At 33.2% G+C, this 14,220-nt stretch overlaps 2 protein-coding genes and 1 non-coding gene across 3 annotated transcripts; 1 reads left to right on the forward strand and 2 right to left on the reverse strand.

Moving 5' to 3' along the window:
* Positions 1 to 1,490, forward strand: LOC112940744 (uncharacterized). The gene is made up of 2 exons (XR_011213717.1): positions 1 to 471; positions 969 to 1,490. It is a non-coding gene; the product is annotated as an uncharacterized protein (transcript).
* Positions 1,491 to 2,545: 1,055 nt separating this feature from the next.
* On the reverse strand, positions 2,546 to 3,193 carry LOC101245586 (alpha amylase inhibitor/lipid-transfer/seed storage superfamily protein). Its single transcript, NM_001346735.1, has one exon. The coding sequence runs from the start codon at positions 3,136 to 3,138 to the stop codon at positions 2,770 to 2,772; it is 369 nt and encodes a 122-aa protein (NP_001333664.1). The 5' UTR covers positions 3,139 to 3,193; the 3' UTR covers positions 2,546 to 2,769.
* A 4,168-nt stretch (positions 3,194 to 7,361) lies between these two features.
* LOC101245885 (vesicle-associated membrane protein) lies at positions 7,362 to 13,962 on the reverse strand. The gene is made up of 8 exons (NM_001346452.1): positions 13,761 to 13,962; positions 13,457 to 13,527; positions 13,279 to 13,360; positions 12,925 to 13,040; positions 12,675 to 12,836; positions 12,542 to 12,589; positions 9,240 to 9,317; positions 7,362 to 7,740 (listed from the first exon to the last, which is right to left on the reverse strand). Exons 1-8 carry the CDS (start codon positions 13,810 to 13,812, stop codon positions 7,627 to 7,629), a joined length of 723 nt encoding a protein of 240 aa, NP_001333381.1. The 5' UTR covers positions 13,813 to 13,962; the 3' UTR covers positions 7,362 to 7,626.
* Positions 13,963 to 14,220: the final 258 nt, after the last annotated feature.

Raw genomic sequence — 14,220 nt, forward strand, 5'->3', positions numbered from 1 at the left:
AAATAAATTAGATTAGAAGAACGAGATAGTATATATTATTATCAAAATTTAGGTAGCTCAAGGGTTCTGACTTTGATTTGTTTACTAAAATCTATTGAGAGGTTTATATGTTTGGGACACAATATATTTGAAAGAGACATATTTGTGGCCACCCATATCTTTATTTTGCCATATTACTCCTATCTCCCTTACATTTGCATGTTCTCCTATCAAATCCCTTTGAAATTCTACCATAGTTGGCATTAAATGCTCATTTTTCTTGCTTAAAGTATTTATATATTGGTAGTACGCGCAATCTTCATTCAAAAATTCAGCCAAGTTATACCAACAATTAACAATTTTTATTTCATCACAATCAATTTACGGGGATTTTCATTTCAAATGTCAATCACCAAAATCACTACTCTTCTCATGATGATTTTCCTTCTTTTTCATGCATGTAATGCTCGCTCACTTGGTATAATGAACAAGGTTAGTTTTATTTCTATATATCTACATTTGTAGTTAATATTTTCACTTTAATTCTTGATCTCTAAGAAATTAGTAACAACAATAAAATATCAATTAAGTAGGATAGAGGAAGTTGCTCGGATGATAAGCATCTCGCATTTTCGACTTTAAAAGGTCATGAGTTTGAGTCATAAAAAAATCAAGAAAGTGATAGGTTAGGTGGGGGGAGGTTTTGAACTATCTTTGTAACTACAGAAGGGGATTCACTAGTTACTATATACATATACCAAAAATATCATTTTAGCCCTATTTGCTTAGGAGTACAATTCAATTGAACCACTTATTTGATTCTGGCTCCGTCCCTGTCTCTATGTCACGGACAACAAAATTCATATGACTGACCCTTACTTGCCTATTGTTATAACTCTATTGCTAAGATAATTTGTGTGTCAATTAACTATATCTTGATAAATTTGAAATTTAAATAGTTTGTGTCTTGTCTTTTTTTTTTCTTGCAGAATGAAGAGAAACCAAATGTTGCTAGGGTTCCTAGTACTCCATCGGATGTAAAAGCAAAACACTCACCATCAAAGCCAAATAAAAGTGTGAAGGAAAATGATGAAAAAGATCATCACTATGGAGTTTCAGTTAGTTGGAAGGTTCATCAACAGAAAAAGGAAGATCCACCACCAGAGTTTAACCTAGATTATTTACCAGCAAGAACACATCCTCCAGTTCACAATTAATTAATTAACAGGCTGCGAACGACATGATTAATTTTCTAATCGAGTATCTAACATGAATTTTGGAGGAAGTTAATTAATTTTATCGTCATGAAAATTACCAGTTTGAGTGAATTAACTAATTTGATCCCAATTTGAAGTTGTTGGGCTCTTAATTATACTTTTTGATGGCTGAGTATATATCCCATGAACTTTTATATAACTTCTAGTTGTATGTACGTGCGTACCACTGTTTACTATCTAATGTATATTAAATCTACCCTATAATGGAAATTTGAGTTTTGAGTTCTTGAAAAATATAGCTTTTAATTAGCAGTCTTATCTATTGGTTGTTAATGTAATTTTACATGCATTATTTAGTAATCCTAAGAAATGGTGGTCATATCATCCTTAGCTATAACGTTCTCATAATTTTGCATGAAGGCCACACTTTTCACATGTTAAATTGAAGAACCTTTTAATCATTTCTTGTTGAATTTAGTCTCCATGCAGAATGGTACGATTTTTTCTATGCTGATATATAATTGTGTATATATATATACATGGCAACATACACATTCATTTATACAACTCCATCAGAATTTGTTAGTACATATTGTCAAGGTAGTTAATTGTTAGTTTGATAAATTTACTAGGTACTTAAGACTTATACATTTACCATTCATTCTAATTGTATGAAGATATTTTACATTGTTCATATCATAATATGTGAGTCAGTAATAGGACACGTATACAATGGTTTGTTGAAGAGGAGCAATAAGGACAGAGAGGGTAGGTATTGGTTGGCCAATAAAAAAAATGGGTGGTAAAATGTTTGTACACACACACTTCTTAAAAATGTTAGTACATATTTAAGAAGAGTGTTATCTAACATCGCTTTAAAAAATAATATGTATTTAAATTGAAGGTCAAATGCATAAACATATTCCTAAGCTTGTTGGATTTTTCAGCTATCTCAACTATGTTATTTTTCTATTAAATCATTAAACCACTCATAATTTATTCCTTTTAAACACCGTTAGTTGATATGGAACCAAATCTCGTGAGGGGTATTGATAGAGGATACATATGTTGTTCCAGAACTCATTAGTCACCAATTGATAGTAAAACTGTTTCAGAATAATTGTGTATTGCTTCAAGTCATTTGAACACATTAGAAAACAAATGAGGCTAACACACGGTTTGTCTTCATTCCTTCAATCAAAATCATTACAATACGAACACAATTGAAGGCATTTACAATAGAAAAGTCGATCAAAATCAGCCAACATTGTTTAAAATGAACAAATTATGGGTGGTTTAATGATTCAATAGGAAAATGACGTAGTTGAGGTACCTGAGGGAAAAACCCGCCCAACAAATTTTGAAATTTGTTTATGAATTCGACCTAAATTGAATGATACATATACATTCAGTGAAACAAATACCGCATGAAAATAATACAAAAGGAAACACTAACAATTTGTGAGGAACAAAAGCCACAGGACAACCAACATACTTTTAGACTCAAACTCATTTACAAAGTAGAATTGTGATAATAGATGGATACTGCTTGTGTAAAATCCTGCATACACCACTAAGCACATTTAAAGCCTTTTGGCACTTTCTTTCCACAAGAATTCAGAACCACACTGATGGCAATAGGAACTTTAAGCTTAAGTACACCCAAAACATTGGCATTTATGGCAGTACATAGGCATAAAGCAGCTTCAACATCTGCTATTCCTTCTAATAGAGCACAACATTTGCTACTTGGTTTTGCTCCAATGACTTCATGAACCAACCCAAGCCAATCTCCACAAATACCAAACTTTAGGGTATCTTTAGGGCACTTGGATGGTGCTTTTGTTGGTGTTGGAGGGCATGGTATATTATGAGATGAAACACAAGTGAAAAACACTAAATTCAACAAAATAAGAAAAGAAATTACCCTAGCATCAATCATTTTTAAGTAACTAGCTAATTACTAAACTTGTACAAATATTTTGATGAATTTGTGTACCAAATTTAGGTTCATTTTGGGAATTTATAGGGTTCAATTTGTAGGATATATAGGTATCCTAATTAGTGGCTAGTTATGGTTCTGGAGATATTGTGGGGGTAGCATGGATATTTGTATGGTAATGAAGATAAGGAATGAATTGGAAATGAATGAAGTTCACAATTATAGCTTCTTATGTCATTTTTGGCCAACTACATAATATAACCATGTGCAATGTAGGGCTACAAGTCCTACAGAATCAATTGGTTTAACGTGATGATTTTCGATTTTTTATGCTTTATTCATATGGAACTAATTAATAAGAAGTCAAATGTAGATATTTGAGTAGTAGCCTGTTGATGGAGATGTTTATGTCATTATAATATATTATAGGTGATCATGTCCTTTTCTTTATATTTTTTTAGTTAACTCAAACATATTTATCCATCAGAGGATTGATGAGAAGAGGAAAAATATTGTGTAGGTGTAGGTTTGATTAAAATAACGTTACTATAAAACTAAATGGAAATTGGAGTAACAAAGCCTTTGATGGTACACCGGTTCATATTTTAAACCAGGGTTTGAAATACAAATTTAGCTCCTTTCTTATCTTTATCAGTATGTTAATTATCCAATCACCAAACATATACATGTGGAAAGTCAAATATTTCCCTTTTTATTAAGATGGAAAGTTGACTCTTGGAGAAGGGGTTATTATGAACATTATTTTAAGTACAAAAATAAATAAAATGAACTTGGAAGACAAGATATCCAATTTAGAAACAGTTGCATGTATTTCACAATTGATATAAATAAGATAGCTCTCATACAAAACTAGTAACTAAGGCACAAACACAATTAACAAAACTTCAATTAATATCTACAATCATAAATGGGCCGTGGAAGAGGCTTTGCATTCATGTTGGGCTCTTTTTTTGGAGTCTATGTTGCCCAACACTACAAAGTTCCAAGAATAGGTGACTGGGCCCATTCTGGTTGTGTCAAGGCCCGTGAACTTGAACAGGCCTATCGCAGGCCCGAGCAGGAACATCAACGGGCCCACGAGATTGATCGGGCCTATCGTAGGCCCGACTATTTCAATCCTGATGAAGGTCACCGGGCCCATGATTGTTGGTTCCGGGCCAAGCATCATGAGAGGAACTATCGGAGGCCCGATAATTTCTATGGTAATGAAGAGAACAATGAAGTTGTCCATCTGAGCCTGTCTAGGCCCATGGATCTGAATAGGCCCAATACTTTAGATACCAATGAAGAACAAAACAATAATAAAGTTCTCCATCAAGATTGGGCCAGGCCCATGGATCTTAATGAAGTTCGTGAAAACCCGAATAAGAATTATGATGTCCATCCTAGCTGGGTCAGGCCCAGAGATCTCAACAATAAGCCTTATAATAACAATGGGCCGAAGAATTTCAACCTAAATGAAGGTGGTCAAGAGTGATTCATTATTTATGTTGGGGACTGAAGAAATATCTAAAATAAAAAAATAATTAAAGTTTCTTATATAAATCTAGTTAGAGTGTTTTGAGATTGAGAGTGTTTTTTATTTAAGTGCTTGTAACTCTATGTATGAAATATAAATCTTGTTACCTATCGTTTACAATATTGATTTATTATTTAGTTGACGAAACTTATCAAAACAAAATCTAGTTAGGTGGAAAACTTATTGTGTGTTTTATTGAAATGTTTGATTACAATTTAACCGGAGCTCTGCTCTTGTAGATTTATTGAGGTAACATAAGACGGCTAAAGTAAAATTAGTTGTTATCGAGTGATGATTCAATAATTTAATGATACGAATATTCGTTGAATTAAATTTAAATTTTTGCCCTTCAACAATTGAACTTATGTAATGAAAGAACATGTACTTTAGAAACTGAAAACATGTGAAGCATAACATGATAGAAATCATGATACAAAAAATGTATATTAATAATGAAAAACAAAATATAATATCTCCATAATGGACGCAGAATGTTGATGGATATAAACGAGGCCCATAACTATTCCAGGCCCAACTAAACCCCACCTCAATCTATGGATGGGTAAGGGTAGAGACAACATTACCAAATAAGTATTTCACTAAGCTGGCACAAATAAAGGTGGAGTTTTTTTTTAAGATAATAAATTATTTGTTTTTATTGTTATGAAACTCATTGTATAATGAAGTTTATACTAATAAACAAATATTATATTTATTTTGCTGTTATATAACCTACAAATATCATGAAAATTCAATTGGTATATACTAATTAAACAAATTATATATTTTTTGTTAGATTGATATCATGACACAAAATTTTAAAGAAAATCAAACTAATCAAAACAAAATTATTGCAGATACAACAAAATTTAATGAAAAATAAATATACAAAATAAAAGAATAATCTTTGATCAATTTTTGTGTTCGTAGTATTCATTAAATATATAAAATTTGATGATATAGATGATGAAATGAATATCGATGAGAAGTCAAGTAAATCATATATATATATAGGAGAAAAAATGATATAGACGTGAATTTTTCTCCGATTTTCATATTTTGTAGTAAGAATAGATACCTTGAATATAGGTAAACTTCTCAACGGATTCTCTATCACCTCTTTTTTTTCGTTTCATTTAATTGGTCTATGTTATAGTGTTATAGGATAATAAGATGTTTAGAAATCCTTTATTTTTTCAACCTAATCGCTTGTATTCATACTCTCTCGATCTATAGGAAACTTTAAAAAAAAATTTAAAAAACAAGAATAAAAATAAACTATATTGTATAACTCTTCTTAAAAAAGATAAGGCCAACTCAGACACACGTATATAAGTAATAATTAGTATATAAGAAATTTATCTATAACAATGATAATCTAGCCATTTTACATGTATATCTACCATTCACAGTGATTCAGATAATGTATTAAGCATTTCAATGACTTATGCAATGTTTTAAGAAATATCACAAATCAACCTAATAATTTTTAAAAGTTTTATCACCTAACTATTTCAATGTCCATTGCAAAATATAATTATATAGAACATCAAATTTTTTTTAAAATATTTTAATTATTCAAATTTATAGAATATCAAATTTTTCCTTGCACTATCATAAATTGCTTAGTTGTGCCCTGTCAACTATGGTATAGGGTCAATGGTAAATATGAGAACTTTTTCATAACACATTACACATGTATATGTTGTAGGGTGATATTATATATATAAAAAAATTCTCGTTCCTTTTTTCTTTTTCAAACAGTTTTTGCAACTAATGAACCAATAAAACCATGAACAATTTGAATATATAGTTAAAACTATTCAATAAGCCTTCAAATTTGGGGCTTAGGACATTTGTTTTAATAACTTAAAAATATTACCCAACATGGTGATCAAGTTATCAAGAGTCCATGCAAAATCTAATCTAAGGAAAAATATTTTCTAGCTAGTCACTTTGCTGTTTGTGTATAAGTTAAATTAGTAATCAATTTTTATTTTCATTTAATGGTTCTTGTGCTATATAAATTTAACTTGTATGATATTTTGACTTCTTCCACTACTAATTATGTTTAATTTGGCCCATTAAAAGAAAGAGTTCAACTTACTACAAACTATCTGAGTCACAATTTGACACAAACAAAACAAATAATAGTAGTCTAATTTGTAATCTTGGAGAAGGGGTTAAAAAAAAAAAAACTCTTGGAGAACAAGACACCTAACAAACAAACCCCTATAAATCAAAGTCCAAAGTTTTGCAACTAATAAAAGGCAAAGAAACAACATCTCCATTGAAGATGGGATTAATCGGGACGACAGTAACATTCATGGCGGGTACTGCTTTTGGAGTATACTTGTGTCACACTTATGATGTTCCAACTTTCAAACAATTCAAAGAGGCTGCTATTGTCAAGGCCAAAAGTCTTGAAGACACTTATAATCCTTTTGCCAAATCCAACAAGGTTCGCACTCAACAAAAGCCAGTTTTCTTTGAAGATCGAGAACAACAATAGTCGGGCTAAATGGGATAGTTTTTGATTTATTTGTTTTTTTAGAATTATTATTCCACAATCCAAGGGCTTAGTACAGTTTGAAATTCCATGTTTTAGTTTTATCATCACAAACTATTACGTCTTTTTGCATTTTTTTTTTATGTGATATTGTACCTGCACAACCAACGTGACTAGAAAGAATATAAAGTTTATAATTCAAGAGAAGCATCAATTTTTGTTCACAAGAATCAAATAAGTCCAATGAATAAGAAGGTTGCATCCATCATCTACACTAGATCAAACCCTTCGTATGCCCATAATGGACTAATAACATTTTTACACTATAGATGACTGCATAATGAGCTACTTCTAAGGAAGAAGTCTGTGAAGAAAAAAATAGCCATTTAAGTTTTTCTGGGCACGTAAACTAATGAAACCAAAGAGTGTCTCCTTCCAACTATGTCTTCTTGATGAGGTACCCAACCAAAAGACCTATAACACCAATCAGCACGACAAACAACATTGAGACGCCACCAGCATTGCTTTTGTTGATTTCTTTTCTTACCAGCTCCTGCAAAATGGTAATAATAGTAAGAAGCTGTATTTACAAGTGATCATTCATGTCTCCAGCAAATATTCATGTTTCATGGGACACTAATTGTTCTGTTTTTCAGCTACAATTGCTGACTTTTGGAATCTTTGTGGATCCCTTCCTTTCACTCATTTATGAAAGACCAAGGGTACAAAAAACTAATATCAAAATAAAAATTCATGGATATGCTTCTGCTCATTTTGATTGCACCATTGACCAGCAGTTACACAAAGGACCATAAATTTAAGCACAATATAAAACAATTAATTATAATGACATGATAATTTTCGCATGGGTTACAATTCTATCGTCTTAATTGGAACTACACCCTTCATTATATATATAATTTTTTTTTGTGAAATAGCACCCTTCATTATACTTCGTGTATTCTGTAAGGCATAGGGACCGTAGGCATCCTTTATCAAAGTACATAATATCACATAATCTTTTTCTCACGAGTAAAGATCACACCTAAATCAAATTGATGTGCAATTAGCCAAGCAAAATATCATGTTTCAAACTATGGCATGGACCATGCAACTCAGTATCAGAGTTGATAAGATTTTTATTTGCATTGGAAAGGAATAGATCAAAAAGAAAAAGTTGAAAACTTATGTTCTTCCCAATCACATTATACAAGTGAACACAAGCAATATTACATGTAACTGCTAGCATGTGTTCCCAAGTTGGTAATTACACTAGTATTTAAAGCACATCGAACTTCCCAAAAGAACTCCCTAGAACAACTCGTTTAATTGCATGTATATAAAGTCACCTCCTCATCATAAATCCCACTCAAAACTGAAAGCACTCAGAAATATAGTTCCTTACCCTCTTTCCAACCCCTTATTACTACAAGAACAACATACCCAGTGTAATGAGTGGGCTCTGGGTAGGGTAGGATGTAGGCAGACCCTACGTCCTTTCCACTACCTTGAATAGATTCCAACCACTAACCACCGCTTCACTCGAGAAAAAATTCCAATGACGATAATGTCTGTGGTAGCTTACGAACACCCATTTCACTCAAACTTCTATAGTTCCAAGTGTGAACAAGTAAGAAAATCTCAAATTAATATCACCCATGGTTTAACCAATTTACTACCTACACCTAGGGCAAACAAGGAAATTTCACCAAACAGAATGCACTAGACTCTAGATGTCTTCACATCCAAGAAACAATAGCAATTCCTTCCATCATTTCAAACCAGTATTTTATGAAGAGAGAACATCACCATCACAAGGAATAAAGTGGCAAAGTAGAAGCTACTTGAAGCATCATCATTATTATTCACTAAAAGATCATTTTAAATTATCATATTTATCAAAACAAAGATACTTTCATCTAGTCACAATCAAGCTAATAATAAATGAACTTTAACCAAGAGATGGGGAAAGAGTAGAATTCAATAAAGCAAATTCAAAAAGTGAGAAGTCAAACTGGAAGACTCATAATTTCATAATGTCACTAAACGTACCAATTCCTGACGTAATTTCTGATTTTGTTGAAGAGCAGAAGCTTTTTCATCAGTCAACCTTGAAATCAAAGACCATGCCTATAATGAAAGTATTCGTTAAAGATTGTTCATAAACTAATTTGATAAAAACAGCTTTCAGTTGAAATAGATTGTGCCAGGCAGCAGTTGTAGGAAGTAAGGATATTCAATCATCCAGGGGAAATCAACAGAAGAAAATTGTGCAAGCTGCTACAACAGATCATACATGTGAAGACTCGACTTGAAAATTTGTGGATGTCAATATGTCCTTGACGATCAACGAAATCAAATCAGGGTAACAGGAAGCACCAGACTCATTTAACTCAAGTTGGGCCTCTGTTGAAGGCTAAAGATGATGTCACAAATACAATGGGCATATGGTCTTTTCCCAATTATACAAGAGCTAAAAACTGAAAAAGACATCTTTTTATGGTTAAAAAGTTCAATAATTACTCAAGAATAATTCTGGTCGCAATTTTCTCATGCTTAGGTTTTCATTAACGTCAATAACACGATAGAATAATTCTGGCTCTCGCAGCTCATGTTTATGTTTTATTAATGTCAATATCTCTTAAGTTATAACTAGTTCTTCGACTACTTTTATAAGAGATAAAGGTGATTGAGTATCTCCAGCAGCCTGTAAGTAATTCACACAAATATATCATTGTTACCTGGTTAACTTTTAGCTTCTTCATCTACAAGTATCACTACTTCTATTTTCCAAATTTCTTGTGTGGATTCTATGGACAAAATTATAAAGTAGATATTCTTCAATATATCAATAAAATGCCCATGATAAATAATATATTTAATCAGATTATGTGAAGAGCTCGCCAACTGTTTGATGATTTAAGAAAATCTGAAAAAGGTTTTAAAAAAGGAAGGGAAGAGAAAGTGCACTACTCATTATGTTCTAATTAGAATGACTAGAATCTAACACAAGGATAGACACTTCTACTTGTTATCAGCACAGTACCAGGATGATCAGTAATTATTTCAAAGAAATGAACTCCAGAACATGATGAATCATGATTTCATCCTCCCAAGTCCCAGCCTTTAACACCGTTATAGTCTTTATCTTTGTTTTATTAAAAAACAGAAAAGGAAGTATGAAGACAAGATTCTTAAATGCTTGCTCATCATCCAAACATTAGGTAAAATTATTTATTGCATCTGGAACTACATAAATTCTGTGGTCCCACAATGTGTTAACCTTACTTATTACTTCTTTCTCATAGATAAAGGCCCTTCTCAATAAGTCCAAAAACATAATCAACCCATCAGCCATCATCACAAACACAGCGAAATGTGTCAATTCTTGAATAACCATGTGGACTATTGCACTGTGACAACCCTCTGTAGATTTCTATTCACATCAGGGAAAGATATCCAAATTCCAATAAACATATACCTTGCCTAAATTACAGAAACTGAAAATGTGTGTATTTGATAGAGTCAATGTTAGGCATGATTTTATGACTTCGGGAAGATCTATTATCCTTCTGTTATGGGTCAGAGATAAGTATGTAAAGCAAACTAGATGCTCCAGGTAGCAGGGTATAGAGGCGAAGGGATTGAGTCTACCTGACTCTTAGGACTTGATTTTGAAAATTAACCTGTGAACACGTTATTGTCAACATTTGGGTGGTAGTTAGTAGTTACCATGACAAATGTTGGAGAAAGAGCTGAAATCGGTATTGCAGTTCTTGGTTAAAAGTAATCCATATTGGAATTTTCCATAAGGAGTCCCAATGGAAAGCTAAAAAAGTGGCATCGGAAAGAAGTCTGGAGGAAAGGAGAGGATAACGTGACAGTATTGATAAGCAATAGGCTAAATTGTAAGGAGGTATCATAGGAAGAGCAGAATTACATAGACCTCCACGCTAATATGAATACTCCTTTGAGATACAGCCCTTAACTTACACTACATATTTTAAACCACAATCATGTCAACAGAAATTACAAATTTCATTCTAATTTTACCTAACTATATATTACTATTTGCTTTAAACTTTAAGAGACGGAAAATGAAGAAAACCAAAGCTGATTGGTTTCAACCTTTAATGGGTTGACCCAACCCATTCATATCTCTAGGTGGGTCACTAAATTCCCTTGTCCACAGCTCTCATGGCCCAGCAAGGCTCCCTTTTCCTGACTTACTCCATGCCACAGCAAACCTTTCCATCCCCCTTCTTCCTTCAACCTTGTCATCTCTTCTCTTAACCATATCCAGCCCTGCCATCGACCTCCACTTCTCCCACTCTTGCCTATATTCCCAGCCCTCTCTCAGGTCCCCAAAAGTGCAAGTTCCACCATCACCATGTCTATTATGATCAGGAATTTAAATAAATTCTCAACTTGCCGTCTAGTACTAACAAAATGATACAAACTGGGAGTTGCAAAATCAACTTCTTTTTGGAATGAAAGAAAAAGTATTTTTTCTTTGCACTTGTTTAAGAAGGTTAAAGGAAGAGGTTCAGAAAAGACGCTGAAATGGCAAATAGAGAATTCTGAAATCTTGTGCCGACACAGAGAAATTGTGGAGCTGAAGCCATCCAAGAAAGATACCAGACTGATCAGGGTTCAACCGGTTGATGAACTTCACAAATATTTGGCATGGGAAAAGCAGGAACCTGTCAACTTGTACCAAACCTACAGAGCATTCACCTTTAACTTTCAGGAGCAGGTAAGGAGGCATCTGGTTTTTCAGAAAACAAGAGGAAAGGTTCATTTAGTTTTGCTAAATTTATGGGGAAGCACTTGAGCCGGGGATCATTCAGAACCAGTCTCTCTATCTCCATAAGGTAGGGGTAAGGGTTTTGCATCCACTCTACTACCCTCCCAAACCCCACTTGTGTGATTAAACTGGGTATGTTCTTGATGTTAATTCACCTAAAGCTCAATATAGAAACCCAAAATTATCATCCATTCCGTTAGGCATCAAGCTGCTGATAAGGCACTACGAAAGGAATATTTTTGACTGCACTGTCAGGTCACGATCATTATGTTTTAAAAAATATTAATGTGAGAATACCACTTCTTCAAAAGATGGTTTAGAAATCCATTCCAGAACTGAATTGTTCACTTCCCTTAACCTCATTTCCAAGAATCATTCTTCTAATGACCGCTCAGAAAGTCAAAAGTGGACCGTTCTCTTCCCATAACCTCATTTCCTAGAAACATATTAACAGTGCAGCTTCTACGATAATACAGAACCAATAGGTCTGAAGCATGCATGCACAGATTGATGAAATGTTTTATTATGTGAAAGCAATATGTTTCACCTCTGAAGGGGATGATTTTGCTTTGGACTCCTCCAACGATCGTGACACCTAATATTAAGGTCAAGAAGAGAACTTTAGCTTAGCCCATAGTTGGGGAAGAGTCACAAAAAAAATACAAAATTCAGACACTTACTGCTTCCGGAAGTGAAGTGCTTTTACTATCATCTTCAGTCAACGAAGTCCTGGGAGAACCACCTTCTTCAGACCCTTCAGGCACGGGAGACGGAGGGTTTGCGGGAACATAAACAACCCTCAGTTTAAATTCATCAATAACTTTTCCATCCTCCCTATTGAACTAGAAGCAAATGATAAATGCCAATTTCAGTAAACCATAATACTAAAAGAGCCAAGAAAACATGGCTTAATGGTTGTAAGCAACTCACAATCTCTGGAGTGACATCTTTATTAGTTGTACCAGTGGGTGCTATAGCACTCTGAATTAGAAACTTATCCTTACACTGCATATCAGGAGGTGCCTCTTTCTGCCCTTGCATTGTAACTACAAAATCCACCACAACTTATATATTAAAGAATCAATTCAACTACATTTTGTAGCTCGTATCTAATACTGTCTCCTTCAAATTCTATATAATTGCATTGCACAATATACTGAGTTAAAGAAATTCATTTGACTTCAATATTAGGATGTCAAAAAAAGAAGAAATGTGTCAAATAAATTGGGACAGAAGGGGTAATTCAACAGGCGCAACTAACGAACAAATAGAAGGAAATGTTACCTGTGACGTTGCATGAAGATCCAGGCAAAACAACACCAGCATTAGGCCTAACACAGTACTTCTTGGGGTTGGTCGTCTTAACCTGTCCAACACACAAGATAAGAACAACTCAACATTTTACACATCTAACATAACTCTGGTTAATCAAATTAAGCGAATAAATCTTCAAATTAGTTACCTTGAATGCAATGTATTGATCAGTTTTGTTACTTAATTGCATAGAACATGAACTCTGCTTCCTCAACTCAACTTTTCAATACAAACCCACAAACAACAAAAAAATCAATACCCAAATTAATCAAAACTCAGCTAAATAAGCATGATTCTCCCCAATGGTTAACATTCACCAAGAAATCAAAAGGGATAAAACCCCACATTGGTACTCGATTAGTTAAACAAAACCCATCAATAAATTGAACAAAAAATCGATAAAATCTGAAGAAAAAGAAACTTATAAAAGCAAACCATTAAAAAAAACTTACATTGAAATTTGAGCTCTGTGGGATAAATATTGATGAATTCACCGGTGGTCATGGCTACGTCTGAACCAATTACCCAAACTTATCTAGGGTTTTATTTATTTAATTTTTATTTTTTTTTGTTCTTCACTGAGAATGATCGGAGATTTTTAGTCAGCGCCGAAGAACCTGACAATAAGGAAAATGAAATTAATTATTTTCTGGACTTGTTTTAGGTAATCTTATGAGATTTGAATAATAATATTTTCGAGACTTTGGTGGAAGGAAATCTTAGCAAATTAACTTTTTTATTCCATTATTACCCTTATATCATTACTAAATTAACGATAACAAGTGATGAAGGAGATGTGGAACTCGAGGATATAAATGTAAAAACATGTCCGACAGAACTCCTCAATGAGATTGGTGTTTTGAGTTGGCAAAACTCTTTTGCATGTGCTACCAACCAAAATGGCAAATTAAT

Source organism: Solanum lycopersicum, chromosome 1, assembly GCF_036512215.1.
Source record: "Solanum lycopersicum chromosome 1, SLM_r2.1".
Lineage (NCBI taxonomy): Eukaryota > Viridiplantae > Streptophyta > Magnoliopsida > Solanales > Solanaceae > Solanum > Solanum lycopersicum.